This window comes from Camelus ferus, chromosome 25 (genome assembly GCF_009834535.1).
Source record: "Camelus ferus isolate YT-003-E chromosome 25, BCGSAC_Cfer_1.0, whole genome shotgun sequence".
In the NCBI taxonomy this organism is placed as follows: Eukaryota; Metazoa; Chordata; class Mammalia; order Artiodactyla; family Camelidae; genus Camelus; species Camelus ferus.
In genome coordinates this window covers 14,935,738-14,950,885 of record NC_045720.1, presented here as the reverse complement: position 1 = coordinate 14,950,885, position 15,148 = coordinate 14,935,738, and the positions used below count along the sequence as shown (strand labels likewise).

Here is a 15,148-nt window from a genome sequence, read left to right as displayed (position 1 = left end):
GATACAACCCTCTCCCTGCCTGTGGGAATAAGGAAAATAAAATAGTGTAACTGCTCCAACCAGATTATCTTTCCCTACCCTCAATGGGTCTATGGAAGCGGCCCTTTGGAAGACTCACCCATATGAAAGACAGCAGGACTAAGCATTTAAACCCAGAATGTCTTATACCATCTTAGACCTACCAACCCAGTTCTCTCCTCTGTTCAGAGGAGGGAATCCACTTAATACTCTTTTCATTTAAACTCACCCCTCTTCTTTTCCCCATGTCCCAAGTCGGTAAGACCTAAACTTGAAACACTTGTAGTAAGTCATACTTCCTTCACAAAAAGACATTTGGCATATAAATGGATAAATGAATCAATGAATGAACAAATCAACCAATACATGCATGCATGAATGAATGAGTTCTTTTCAACATTAGGGCAAGAGGGGAAAAAGGTGACAAGTTATTTCAACATCTATATGCTTTGCCTGTATCTATGAAGATGCGTTGTAATTTCAGCAGTGATTACAATGACGTAAGTCAGGGAAAATAAAGTAGAAAAATGGCAAGCTTTATTATGGTTTATATATTAGAACGAGCTTTGAAGACAGAGTGCCTAGATGGAGACACTTGCTCTGCCACTGATGAGTCATGTGAACTTATTAAACAGAGACAACAAGGGTACTCACCTTGGAAGGTTCAAGGAAGGATTAAATATTTCAGAGCCGTACCTGGTGTATTGTGAGGGCTGGACTACAAGACTGAGACTCTGGCTTTCTAGCAGAAGAGAAGGTAACTGGAAAGGTAAGGCAGTATAAGCTCAGTCACAGAGAAATTACGTATCTGTCTGCAAGTACTCAGAGAAAGATGAAGCCCCTTGCTGTTCACTGCTTCTGCTTAGAGTGCACTGGCTGATTCTAACACTGGCTCTTTATTAGCCCTTTAGTTTATTTTGGAGTTTTCAGATTTGACAGTGACCATATCCTCTGACACATGTCACACGTTCATGCCTCTTAAGGGTCTGCCATGCTATTCCATCACGGCTTGACTTCTTGCAAAATCAACCAGTCTTCTTATTTTCAGTGGGTTTGGGGCACCGTATACCCAGGAAGCTTGGTTAGATCTGACTTCTACAAAATGGCTTGGCTGGCGTTCACACCAGATATCCAGAAAGAAGCAACTGTCTTCGTACAGTGCCACAATGTTAACAAACGTAAACCACTAAGTTGGGCTTAAAAATGATTTGCTTTAAAAGCGCTGTGGTCACAGTCCCCTTTCCTCTATTAGACCTCTGCATTCCAGAGCTGTGCCAGAAACTCATCCTCCCTCTCTAGGATCCATCCTGAGGAGGGAGATACAGGGGGATTGCTGGCAGAGGGCAGAATACCATGTCAATCTTGTCTTTCTCTGTAAACCAAGTTTCTCAGTCTACCAAAACATCAGGAAATGTGTTCATTTCAAGGTCTGGATCATTTGAGCTCAGAATTAGAAAATTGGCATTCCTTTTGTGGATTTCAAAACACCCTGGCACGCACACACACACATCACTATTACAGGTTTTTGATTAAGATTTTCGAATGACACCTCCTCTTTCCATCTCCTGTACCCCTCTCCTGCCCACCCCCCACCTTCCCCAACACAAACACACATTTCTTGGCCTTTCATTTGTTTACAAGCCTTGCATTTCAAGCCACTAAAGAACTCAGGTCTTTTTCGCTTGAAAAGTGACTTTCCATTCAGGAAGGAAATTCTTAGGAGCAAAAAGGCTTAGCTGAACCCGTACTAAATAGCTCCATGTCCCAGTGATTCAAGAAACTGGCACTTGGGCAATCCCTTGCATTATTCTCTGAATGCCATGACCTATATGTCAAAGTGAGAGGACGCTCGGGAGATGTTTCTTGTCTTGGAAAAGCAACGCTCCAGGGACAAAGGTTCTTTGACAGGGCGGTCATGACGGCCACGAGGGGGGAGCCATAAACCAGGCAAGCCTGGGCAGTGTGCATGCTGACATCTTTCATTCCTAATATCCCACAAGTATTTCAGCTTCAACAGAGCCTCTGTGCAGATGAAAAGAAACTTTTTTGTTTCTTGATTTTGTTATATTATGTTTGAAAATTCCTACCAGCCTCCCAATTACTCATTTGAAGATAGACTAGCAAAACTATTTCTCACCACCTTCATATCCTCCATTTTACAAGCAAAAAAGAAACAAGAGTATTGGTGGTGTTTCCTCTAGGTAAATGAAATCTGTACTTCCTCCTTCCCCAGACTGCCTTACCTTTTTGCCTTTGGAGCTTAGACATCCCAGCAGCTGTTGTTCAGTCTAGTCTGCCCACAGTCCAACCCTCAGTGATGTTGTGCAAGTAAGCAGATTAGATCCCAGACATTTAAATTAAAAAAAAAAAAGCATGGCCAAATTTTGTAAACATGAATGACCTATTCTAAGAAGAGCACAAACAACTTTGCACAAAGATAGACTGAGATGTGTAGGGGGACAAACAGCCCACGTCAGCAGGGTGTTGTATACATGTACTGTCCATGATTTCAAGAAGCAGCTGCAATGCTTTTTTTTTTTTTTAAATGGGAGAGGAATGCAGGATGATTTTATAATGTTAATAAACTAGGTACTTGTTTTTGTTACTTATTTGGCTTTTTTTTTCCAATCTAGAGATAGTCTGCAAGACTTTTATACCCTTTGCTTCCCCCTCCACCCCCCCACCCCCAGATCACTCAACCTGTCTCTCTGGTGGAAAACTCCATTCAGAGTCTCCCTCCCTCCCTCCCTCCCTTCCTTCCTCCTTTTCCCTTCTTCTTCTCTTCAAACATTTTTTGAATGTGTGCTATGTGACAGGCACTGGGCTCAGTTCAAAGGAACAAAACCATCCAAAGTAATGACACAGCCTTTTCCCTGATAGTTTATAGGCTGACTGGGAAGGGATATATATAGATAATGATGTACATAAATACACCATTGTAACTGCTGGGAAAGCCAAATCTAAGGAGTTATAGGAGCGTACACTGACGGCTTAATCTCATCATAGGTGTCTGAGAAGTTTCCCTGAGGAATAGCACTTAAACTGATACATAAAGGGCAAGAAAATACAGTGACATATCATAGAAGGCTGTTTAGGATACTGTAAGACTGCAAAGGAGGGTGGATAAATTCTACCTGGGAGAAGAAGAGAGGTATGGCGTTTTCTAGAAGTTATGTTTGAAATTGAATTTGAGATCGAAATATTGAAACATAAAATATTGAAACAAATTTAATCTCATCCAAAATAATATTTATTTCCCTTCAACAGATGCAGTCTCCTTAATTGTCTTAACTTCGCTGTCTATCGTACAGAATTTTTTGGTTTTCTCCAGTTACTGCCTTTATCTTCACTTTGTAAAGTCATAGTAAAATGAAGAAACTACAACAAAAGTCAGCTCCTTTTTTTGTCCACTTACAATAGCTCACAGTAATCCTGACTATGTTTAAAAAATATCAGAAGGAAGCAGTGATAACAAGTTATCAGTGAGAATAGAATTACAGGTGAATTTTCCCTAAAACTAAACTAAGAAATTTGTTCCGATATTTTTCAAATGTATATTCTTTAGTTTTAACCAGAAGTTTATATATTTCCATCTTAAAAAATTCAGTGTTTATGAAGTATCACTATTAAGGCTTTTGCAATATTATTCTTGGTTGTATCCAGGTCATCTGAAATTCACAATTCTTTAAAGCAAAGGTATTAAATGTAGATTTCCAATAGTTGAGACTTCTTCTCTGAACTTAGTCCTGTTCTCCAACTCAGCCTAAAATTCCCACTCCCATGGCATCTTGAGTTCCTGCTCTGGAGCCATAATATTAATTGTATGGTAGTGTCATCTAAGTGATAATGTTATACAAATGACTTTTCCTCTAGACTGTGGTTTATATGTTATTGCGTAAATTTTCATTTTTGTCTTGACTCATGTGATTTATAACTATCATTAAAATAATCATTTTGGAGTTTTTATTTAAAACTGAAAAATTAAGAGTATTTTGACTTTATAATTTTATACTATTGTGTATTTCATTTTTAATTGTAAAAGGGATCAGTAAAAGCATTTTTCTAATCTTACAACCTTATTAGACTTTATTCCAATGACTAAATTAAATCAGTCATTTCTCATTATTCATCTCATCGGTGATAAGAAATAGCAGTGCCCAGCATTTTCTCAGTGTTTGTTGAGCACTGACTACTTGCAAGGGCTTGTGCTGAGTGCCCCAGCATTGGCTGTGTGCTCCAGTGCAACACTGCAAGCAAGTAGTGATAGTGATTCTTACCTTGTTTACAAAGATAATTCTTGTCTTTCTCACAGTGAGAAATCTTTAATTTTGCTATGAAATGTAATACGTTCTGGTTTTTTTTTTCCTGACTATTATTTAACAGACTAAGAATGTTATCTTCTATCCTGAGTTTTCTAAGACTTTATCCCAAGGAGGTTGTAACTTTTGTCAATTTTTTTGTACTTACTGAGATGATGGTAAGTACTTTTCTCCATTATTCTGTAATATAATAAATTACCTTGATTTATTTTCAAATGTGAAATCACCATTGCCTTTATGCAAGGAACCTAATTATGTTGTGATGTACTGTCCATTTTGTATATAACTGAATTTGATTTTCTAATATTTTGTTTAGGGTTTCTGCACCTATGTTCATGAGAGTGACATTGACCTTCAATTTTCATCTTTTGTAGTATTCTTTTAAGATTCATTTGGAAATGCTTCTCCTTTTAAAAATTATCCCTAAGATAATTTAAAAGGTGTGAAAGATTAGTGTATCTCTTCCTTAAATATCTGTAAAGGCTCCCCCCATGAAAACATCTGAAACCATGGATAAAAACTGATCCCTAGAAGTTAAAATCGGATGCCTAAAGTCACCTAGCAAGTTAGTGACCAAATTAAAGCAAGAGCCCAGGTTTCTAGGCTTCCAGTTTGGTGCTATGCTCATCTGGTTCTCATTTCAGTGCTATTTTTATTACGCTACCTATAATAATCAAAATTTGCCTTGAAATATAGAAGCCATTCTGGGTAGATCGAGTAAAACGTAGTTTCATGTATGGCATTAGATGCATATATCTGTTGACAGTCTGGAGCAGTGATGGTTAGAACGATCACTTTCAGGAATTCTGGAAGTCCAAGGATAGCAAAGAAGTAACTGCCAGTGGCCTCAGTTGCCTGTTGCATTGGGGTGGCAGATTCTCAGAAGGAATCATGGCTCCATGAAACAAACCCCACATTCACTATTGGCTCCTGGGAGCCACTGCCATGAAGTAGCAGCTTACTTCTCTCCTACCATCCAGATCTTCCATGAGTGCCTCCCATTTGGCTAATTAAACAGGACACTGCTGGCCAGGAAGTCTGGGAAATTGTGTTTCCTAGAGTCATACCCATAAGATACAAGAAAGAGCTTAAGAGACTGGTGACATTTCTGTTACAATCAATAGCTGGCATAGTATCAGAATTTGAAATGAACATTCCACCCATTTTTTTCTTAATGTGCTTTGCTAATGCACTTGAAGATGGACCACAAGAGTAAATAGCCTTATTACCTTGTTAGCTATTTAATAAAAATTTCTTTTTCCTCTTAGTCCCTTTCCTTCCTCTATTTAGCCTTTTTAAATTGTAGTGTCAGTGTTTTTCAGCAAATCAAATAGTGGGTGACATTATCAAATAACTCTTTTGCACACAGGCATATGTGTGCAGGCTATTTGATTATTAATACTGAGACTTAAATACTTGCAAAATGCTGCTTAAGTTTTTCCATCAAGCCAATAATTACTAAATTGCACCTGAAAGTTTATACGGCTGTATGAAGACACCTAGGGATTTTGACACTATTAAAAATAACCATGAAATGATTTTATTTATATAAAATAAACATATCTTGTCATATAAGCTATATCAAAACAAATAATGTGGACAGATAAATAAGTAAGAGATTGCTCTATTTCAGAGGTAGGGAATCTGGAAAAAGTCAAGAAACGTCTCTCAGGAGGAAAATGTCTATAGCAACGTACAGATAAAACTTTGCTTATCAGTTAGGGGTCATGGGTTTTCTAAAATCTATCCAGTCATGAACTTCTTTAACCCAGGTTAATAAGCCCTGAAAACCAATAATGAAAAACGCCAATAATGAAAACCAATAATGAAAATAAACTGCACATAAAATACCTTAACATGTTTCTTCTAAATATTTCACATAAAATGTGTTGCTTGACTTTTTAGAATAAATATCTCAATTCTCCACATTTTACTAGGTATAAAACTGTCTTTCTAAGACAATTTCTCCACCTACAGCCAGTATGCATGATAATAGTGACTATTTGGGGGCATTCACTGTGTCTTTTTCTATTCGTTCTGTTTTAATTCTCATGGTGATGCAAATATTTTTCTCTTTGTGTAGATGAAGATGGTGAATTTTGGATAAGTTATGTAAATGACAAGTTCAGATGTCTCACCAGTGTTGGAAAGAGGCTTTGCTTCTGAACAGCCTCAGCCCAGAATCCATGTTCTTAACGATTCTGTGAACTGCCTCCCAGTAAAAGACAGTGACATGAATAGAGCTAAGCTTTAGTAGAAAGAACACAATATTTGGTGTCCGATAAATGTTGTTTAGATTCCAACTTATGTGTACCTTGAGCTAAAGATAGTTGATTTTTTTATTCTATATTTCATTTTGGCAAGGATACTAACCTGAGATCTACCCTCTTGACAAAATTCTAAGTGTACAGCACGGCATTGTTGACTCTAGGAACAACGTTATACTGCAATCTCGAGAGTTTATTCATCTTACTTAACTGAAGCTTTATGCTCATGGGTTACTAAGCAGTGAACTCAGGGTTTTTCTAACCTTTCTGAGCTCCAAACAGGGAAAATTATTTAGAAAACTATAGAACTCAGCATATCCAGAGTCAATTTTAGAAGCTAAAGATTTAAACAATCCTCTCTCCCTCAATGCCTTGTCCAAACATGCTAAAGGGAGGTGACACCTGAGGTGGAAGGAAATACTGACACTTTGTTTATGTGGCTTAAAACCACATACAATATAATGTCACAATTTCCCAAACTGCGTTCCACAAAACATGAGAGTTTCCTGAAATATTTCTTGAAATATATTAATATTTCAAGAGGCCAAATAAATATAGGGACTTTTGTGTGCTATTTAATTCTTTTTGGAGGATCACAATGTGTATTAAAACATTAAACCCATCTGTAAGTCCCACGATAAACTGACTTAACATTTTTACCCAGGATTTTTTGAAAAACTTACTTCATCAGGGATTAAAACTTAATTTTTTTTTTTTTTTTTTAGAAAGAACACCAGTTAACCTCTTACCTGTTACTCATGTTCTGCAGAAGATATTTTGGTAAATGGTGCTCTACATACCTCATTTGGGCTTGTGTTTGCTTCAGAGTAACTAAAATGACAGTTACCTCATTTTTAAAATAGAAACATACAGCAATCTGCTTCATAGATATTTTAAGGGCTAACTAGGAAAATTCATTATGAACAGTGGGTCCTCAGAAAAGACATAGCCCATTATTGCTGCTTCTGTGTGATTTATAAGCAGTGCTTGGCTGGCTCATGGAAAAGAATAAGGCTGAGCTTGTGTTTGTATCCACAGATGTATTTTGGTCACAGATTCCAATAACCCATCCAATATTGAATTACAGAAAGATGATTTTGTTTGGTTTCTGTCTAAGTCCCCTGAGTCACCATGATATTTTCTAGGAAATAATGAGAACTTTACTCTTGAGGATAACTTTTGTACTTTGTAAATATTTTTTTAATTCGATTATATGTTAATGCTAAATATTGTTAGCACAAATATTTTATACTTTACAATTCTTGTTCTACTATTATGCCTTAGCTGTGATTTCCTGTGGAAAAATAATTTAAATATACTTTTAAGGTTTTTCATAATCTTCTTCTAGGCAATTCTTAAATATCTTTCAGAAATAGGCATTTTCAAGGCCTATATCCCTTTAAGTATTTTACCCTTTTTGCCAGGAAACTCACTCTTAAGCTAACTGATCAATTTGTGTAATCATTCATGAAATATGTATTGAGTCCCTCATGTGTTCTTGGCACTGGGATAAGTATTGAAAATGGGGGGCAAAATCAGACTGTTTCTACTCTTACAGAGTCTACAACCTAATTGGGCAATAGATACTACTCAAAACATCATACATGAATGTAAACTGACAACATTAATAAGAAAAGGTACAGGGTGCTATGTAAATTCAAATTGGGTAATTTGATTTATTCAGTGTGATCCACAAAATTTCCAAGAGAAAGTAACAGCCAAGTTCAGACCCCCAAAATGAAAAGATTATTAGATGAAGATAAGATGAAGAACATTTCAGTTTGTGGGGACAGCATGTACAAAGGCCCTGTGGTGGGAAGAAACATAGCATATTTAGAGTTGTTAAGGTCCAGAATGTCTATAGCAGAAAGAGAGAATCTTGGCACAAACGAGGCTGGAGAAACAGAGACCACATTATCCAGAGCTATGTTGACCATCTGAAGAATTGTGTTCTTTATCTCCCAAATAATGGGAAACCACTGAGATATTTTAAGCATAATCAAATTTACATTTTGAAAAGATAACTCCAGCTGCAATGCGGACCATAGACTGGAAAGGCACATGAATGACTGTCAGTGAAGTGTCGATGAGAGAGAAGTCGAGAGAAATTTAAAAAGACTAAATAAAGAAAGAAATAGACCTTGATTGTGGATTAGGATACTAAATATTTTTAAGATGTCTTAATTGATCTTCCCAGATTCAATTTGGTACCAATCAAATCCCACAAAATTTTTATAGAAATAGATAAGCTAATTAAAAAATTTATCTGGAAAAGCTAAGTTCTAGAAGGACAAAAAAAAAAAAAAAAGAAAGAAAAGAAAGAGCAAAACTGGAGATCTTATACTACTTAAATTTAAAAACTCATATAAAGCAAAACTTACCAAGACTATGTAGAATTTTTGCTTAATGGAACAAAACAGAGTTTAGAAAAAGACCTGAGCATGTATGATCAATTTATCTTTATGAAAGAGTGAAGGATGGGGGTGGAGGTTATAGCTCACTGGCAGAGCATGTGCTTGGTATGCACAAGGTCCAGAGTTGAACCCCCAGTGCCTCCATTAAGAGGGGAAAATAGAATGAAGATAAATCCATATGGAACAATAAGCTATCTCAACCCTCACTATGCAAAACATATAAAAATTAACTTGAAATAGATGCTAGATCCAAATGTAAAAACCAAAACTGTAAAATTTCTAACAAAAAAGGAGAAAACGTTTGCAAAATTGGGGTAGGGAAATATTGATTAGCTAGGACACAGAAGGCATACAACCTAAAAGAAAATGATGAGTTGGACTTCCCCCAAATTAAAACTCATGCTCATCTAAAACACTCTGAGCAAAGTGAAAAGACACACTGTTAACTGGCCAAAAAAAAATGCAAATGCAAGACAAATGTCTAAATAAAGGATTGCACTCAGAATATGTAAAGAACGCCTACAAATCTTTAGTACAAGCAATAACACCTCAATAAAAAACAAACTGAGCAAAGGCTAGAAGAATGACTTCTCAAAAGCAGATATATGGATGACCCATAAGCACACGAAAAGGTACTCAACATCATTAATCACCCAGAAAACGCATATTAAAACAACAATGATTAATGATTTCACACCAAGCAGAATAGTCAGAAGTTATTATACCAGCAAAATCAAGCTTTGGTGAGGATGCGAAGAAATTGTGGCATAGTTAAAGTGTACAGTCATTTGCAAAACTCTTCTGACATTTTATTATCCTGATTCTACAACCCAGGAATTCCACTCTCTGAGAAATGAAACATATATTGGTATGTCCACCATTAGGAGAATAGATAAACCAAATGGAGAATAATCATGTAGTGAAATATCACTCAGCAATAAAAAATGAACCACTGATACACTTCATAACATATGAACCTCAGAACCTTTATGTTGAATGAAAATAGCCAGTCAAAAATAGTACTACATAATACTCTTTTCATAGACATAAAAGTAATAGTTGTCTATGGGAGGTTGAGTTGGACTGGAAAAGGGCAAAAAGAGCAACATAAGATAAAGGAAATTTGGGTTAGTGAATGAGTTACATGAGTGATCATATTTGCTAAAAATCATTAACCTGTAGACCTAAGATTTATGCATTTAACTGTAGGTAACATATACCTCAGTAAAAAAGAAGAAATACATACACATAAAGCTGAACCAAAAGCAATGCTTTTGCTGTACAACAACTAACTCATTTGTTTAGCTTATATGCTTGTAATCTTAGGAGAAACAGCCTGGTATACTGTAGTAGGAAGAAAGTTTGGCAGATAGCATATAAATACATTTTATTTATTTAGTTTTGTATTAAAGTATTGTTGATTTAAGGTGCTGTGTTAGTTTCTGGTGTACAGTATAGTGGTTCTCTTACACATTTATATATAATATATATGTGTGTGTGTGTGTATATATATATAGTCTTTTTCATTTTAGGTTATTAAAAGATATTGACTATAGTTCCCTGTGCTATACAGTAGGACCTTGTTGTTTATTTATTTTATATACAGTAGTTTGTACCTGCTAATCCCAAACTTCTCATTTATCCCTCTCCCCTCTCTTCCCCCTTGGTAACCATAGTTTGTTTTCCATGTCTGTGAGTCTGTTTCTACTTTGTAAATAAGTTCATTTGTGTTATTTTTTGAGATTCTACATATGAGTGATAAATGGCATTTCTTTCTCTTTCTGATTTACTTCACTTACTATGATAATCTCTATGTCCATCCATGTTGGTACAAATGGCATTGTTTCATTTTTTATTGCTGAGTATTATTCCAGTGTGTGAGTGTGTGTGTGTGTGTGTGTGACAACTTCTTTATCCAGTCATCTGGATGGACATTTAGGTTGCTTCCATGTCTTGGCTATTGTAAATAGTGCTGTTATGAACATTGGAGTGCATGCATCTTTTTGAATTAGAGTTTTCTCTGGATATATGCCCAGGAGTGGGATTGCTGGATCTTATGGTAACTGTCTCCTAGAAGAGAACAGACAAAACATTCTGACATAAATTTTAGCAATGTTTTACTAGATCAGTGTACCAAGGCAATAGAAGTAAAAGCAAAAATAGACAAACGGGACCTAATTAAACTTATAAGCTTTAGCACAGCAAAGGAAACCATAAACAAAACAAAAAGGCAACCTCTAGACAGGGAGAAAATATTTGCAAATGATGTGACTGACAAAGGCTTAATTTCCAAAATATACAAACAGCCCATACAGTTCAATAACAAAAAACCTAACAATGCAATTAAAAAGTGGGCAGAAGACCTAAAGAGACATTTCTCCAGTGAAGACACACAGATGGCTAATAGGTACTTGAAAAGATGCTCAATATCACTAATTATCAGAGAAATGCAAATCAAAACTATAATGAGGTATCACCTTACTCCAGTCAGAATGACCATTATTAAAAAGTCCACAAACAATAAATGCTGGAGAGGGTGTGGATAAAAGGGAACCCTCCTACACTGCTGGAGGGAATGTAATTTGGGGCAGCCACTATGCAAAACAGTATGGAGATTCCTTAAATATATTTTAAAATGACAGCTGCTTCAACACTGAACAGTATTTACTTGCTTCCCCATTGATACTGTATCAAGTTATCTGTCCCAAGAATCTGCATTTGTTTTAATTGAGAGGAAATTGTCTTTTTTTTCTTATCTAAGCAAGTCAGCTACCCAAATCCTCCATGGACTCAAAACAGTATTCACTTTTGAAATTAACCTTCACTGTCTTATCTTGAGAATATAAGGCAAAGAGAGATGGAAAAGGCTCTTCCTGGGACCTGAATCCCATTAGTTAATGAAGGTGGGTGTTTTAAGTTTAAAGCTAGTACTGCACTTGCAGTAGATAGAAAATAGTTACTTTCTATTATATAGCTTTTCTTTGTCTCCGTATAATAAGTCTCATAAATTACCTTATAGTTTCCCGTTTATAATCTGACTCCTTTCAAAAAAAAAAAAAAAAAGGACCTGTAACAGCAGGAATTTCTTCTGTATTGTTCACTAAAGTAACTCTGATGATAAAACAGAGCTTAGCACATAGTAGGGTCTCAGTAATTTTTTATTAAAGGAAAAATAAGCTGCTTATTTAACTGATTTATTGGGCATCAGAACTACTCCTCTAAAATGAGCCATTCTTTCCTCATGAATATGCTCTTCCCATTTCTCAGTTTTGAAAAGCCATTTCCCATAGATATGGCCTCCATTCTGAAATGAAACGAGTGAACTACAGAACACACCACTGTTCCTAGAAGTGAGGGGTATGAAAGTGTCAGAACAGGCGATGGAAGGCATCATGCAACATTTTCTTCCTGATATATATAGTGTAAAATTCCACTCATTAAAATTAATTGAAACTACTCTTCATAAGTTCAAATGAGTAAAATTTTAAAGGTGCTAACTTCTTGGCTTTAATTTTCAGAAAGAAAACTCCTGGTCTTCAAAAGTAAAGGATTGTGTCACAACATTCTTAGAACAATACAATAAATTTCAATGAGTGAGACCACAGATTTCAAATCTGTGATCATTTGAACAAGAACAGGTCAAAATCTCCTTTTGATTTTATCTGTGGAAAAGGAGTTTACGACGCATGTAATGCCGTCAAGATTATTTCAAACAGGAGGTTTTGAAAAACAACTGATTTTATATGCTTCATAGCAATTTGCGCCACAAAATAATACACTAACTTCCATGATCCTTATCTGTTTCCAGTATAAACCTGTTCAAGCCACATCTGGAAAATTTAGTCGTTAGTCCCTGTTATTGTTTGTGTCTGGGAGTCATAACAAAATTGCTTAAGAAAGTCCTGCCATACAATCTAAGCCATAAATTCAACTTTGCTATTCGCACACACAAAACACACAAAATGGAGGGATTTTTTTGGAAAAATGACTGTTTAATCTCCTTTAATAAATTTATATTACAAAAGGAAAGGCATGATTTCCAGAAATAATGAGAGGTCAGCTTTTAAGGGATTTTTCTCTTAGCTTTTTAAAGTTAATTAGGTATGTAGAAAGGACATGTTTAAAAGAAGAGCTTTAACATTTTAAAAGTACACAGACACAATACATTCGCACAAATACACACACACACACAAAATTGACGTATTTCCTCATTTTAAGAAGTTCACATTATAATGGACTTTAAAAATACATAAATAATAAATATTTGGTATGGACATTTTTTATTAATGTATATGTGATAGGAAATGGCTTTGCCACTTTACCTAAATAAATTCACAAACTTCAGTCATTTGAATTCTGTCTTCTGATATTTCTCTTTTTGAATATATGAACTATGAGGTATTTAATATCTTCCCATAGATTGATCCATCATTTCCCCCGATTATTGACAAAGGAACATTTTATAACACCTGTGTATGAATACCTAATTCATTTGCCACAAAGGAACGTAACCTTAAAAACAAATGCAGTTAAAACAGTGTTATAGAATTCTGGCTGAACAGTTTCACCAAGCCAAGGTTCTGAGTCTGCACCTACTCTCTCTAGGTTAAAAGGGAGAGGTTTGCAATGTCACAGAAAGGCTAAAGACTTCTGTCACCAGTTTGGGATTTCTGCCTGGTTTGATCAGATGTTTGAGAGAAATTGAAAAGGGAATTACTTTCTCACTGTGTAATTCAGTATTTGTTTTTGGTTTGCTCTGGTTTTCTTTTTTGTCTCTGTTTTCTTTTTCCTGCCTTCCTGTAGGTTGCTTGAGCATTTTCTAAAATGTGATTTTGATTTATCTGTAGTGCTTCTGAGTGTACATTTCACACTCAAGAGAGTAACTTTTTAGTGATTGTTCTGTATTTTTAATTACAGTCTATCTGTGTCATCATTTTACTAGTTCTTGTGAATTATAGATAACTTCCCTCCCTTTACTTCCCTTGGTTAACCCCCATTTATAAAATAATTTTCTTAAACATTCCGTCTACATTCATTTAGAAGCATATTAGACAGTGTCATAATGTTTGCTTCCACTGGAACAATTTAGAAAACACAATTTTGATAATCTGAGAGGGAAAGCAACGTCTATGTATTTACATGTATTTCTGCTTAATTGTGTTCTTTCTTCCTTCCCAGGTTTCTCCTTTATTCTTTCTGTCTAGAACATTCAGTCAATGGTGCCGGCTTCTTTGGCTCCAGGAGTGGGATACATGAGGTAAGAAGAAAACCCAGGGGACTGACCATCATGTCATTCTGTGGCTCTCAAATCCCTGGTCAGGTTATCAACTTCTCTCCACACTTGAGAATCTCCCTATATTTGTTATTATATACTGCACAGGGCTTGTTGTACTTAGTGAGATGCAGAGGAAAAGGTGCATCTGCTCCATCTTCCCAGAAGCAGCAGTCTAAGTCAGGACTACTGTATCCCCTGATAGAGTCCACCCCAAATTATCCCAAGTACCACCAGTAAGTACACCCCGGCTCTGAACGTGTTTGCCTAAACACTTTAGCAGTATTTACTCTCACCCAGCACATCTTTTAAACTAGTATTAACAGTTGAATCTATCTTCATTTTATTGAATTGATTTTCTAAGCTTATAGAGTAACATTGTGAAAGGTATACTGAATTTAGGGCCAAACAACCTGAATTTGTATTTTGTTTCTACCATTTGCTAGCTGGGTGGTCTTGAAGAATGAGTGTAGTCACCTTATAAAGTATATTATTCTCCTGTGAAATCAATATAGATGTTGATGATATTAGTAGTATCAATATCTTCCTCCCTATGGATTTTTTTTTTTGGTGAGGTTATAAAGTGTAACAATGTATATGGAGATATAACATCCTTGGAACATAATAGGTATTTAATAAATTGTTTATGGAATCCAGTGTGTTTAGAGCACACTGTTTAGCTGGCACTTCTTCCTTAAATAAGTGTGCTTTTACCATAGTTACTGAAAAGAAAGGTAAGAACATCTAGTTGAAGTGGGGATGAACTGGAGGAGATGGTAGAATAAAGTTACATGATTTTTGTGCCTAGTCACATTAGAAGAGAAGTGGAGGTAACTCCACTTGACCCACCCTAGCAGT

General features: G+C 35.8%; 1 protein-coding gene across 1 annotated transcript in view; it reads left to right on the top strand.

Annotated features, from left to right (window-relative positions):
* The window catches only part of LOC116659869, a 422,086-nt gene extending 407,410 nt beyond the window's left edge, over positions 1-14,676 (top strand). Inside the window, exons 9-11 of the mRNA XM_032467987.1 lie at positions 654-787; positions 7,330-7,384; positions 14,197-14,676. Of these exons, the coding sequence (XP_032323878.1) occupies positions 654-787; positions 7,330-7,384; positions 14,197-14,530 (523 nt within the window). The 3' untranslated portion in view covers positions 14,531-14,676. The remainder of the gene's footprint in view (positions 1-653; positions 788-7,329; positions 7,385-14,196) is intronic.
* The last annotated feature ends 472 nt before the right edge of the window (positions 14,677-15,148 follow it).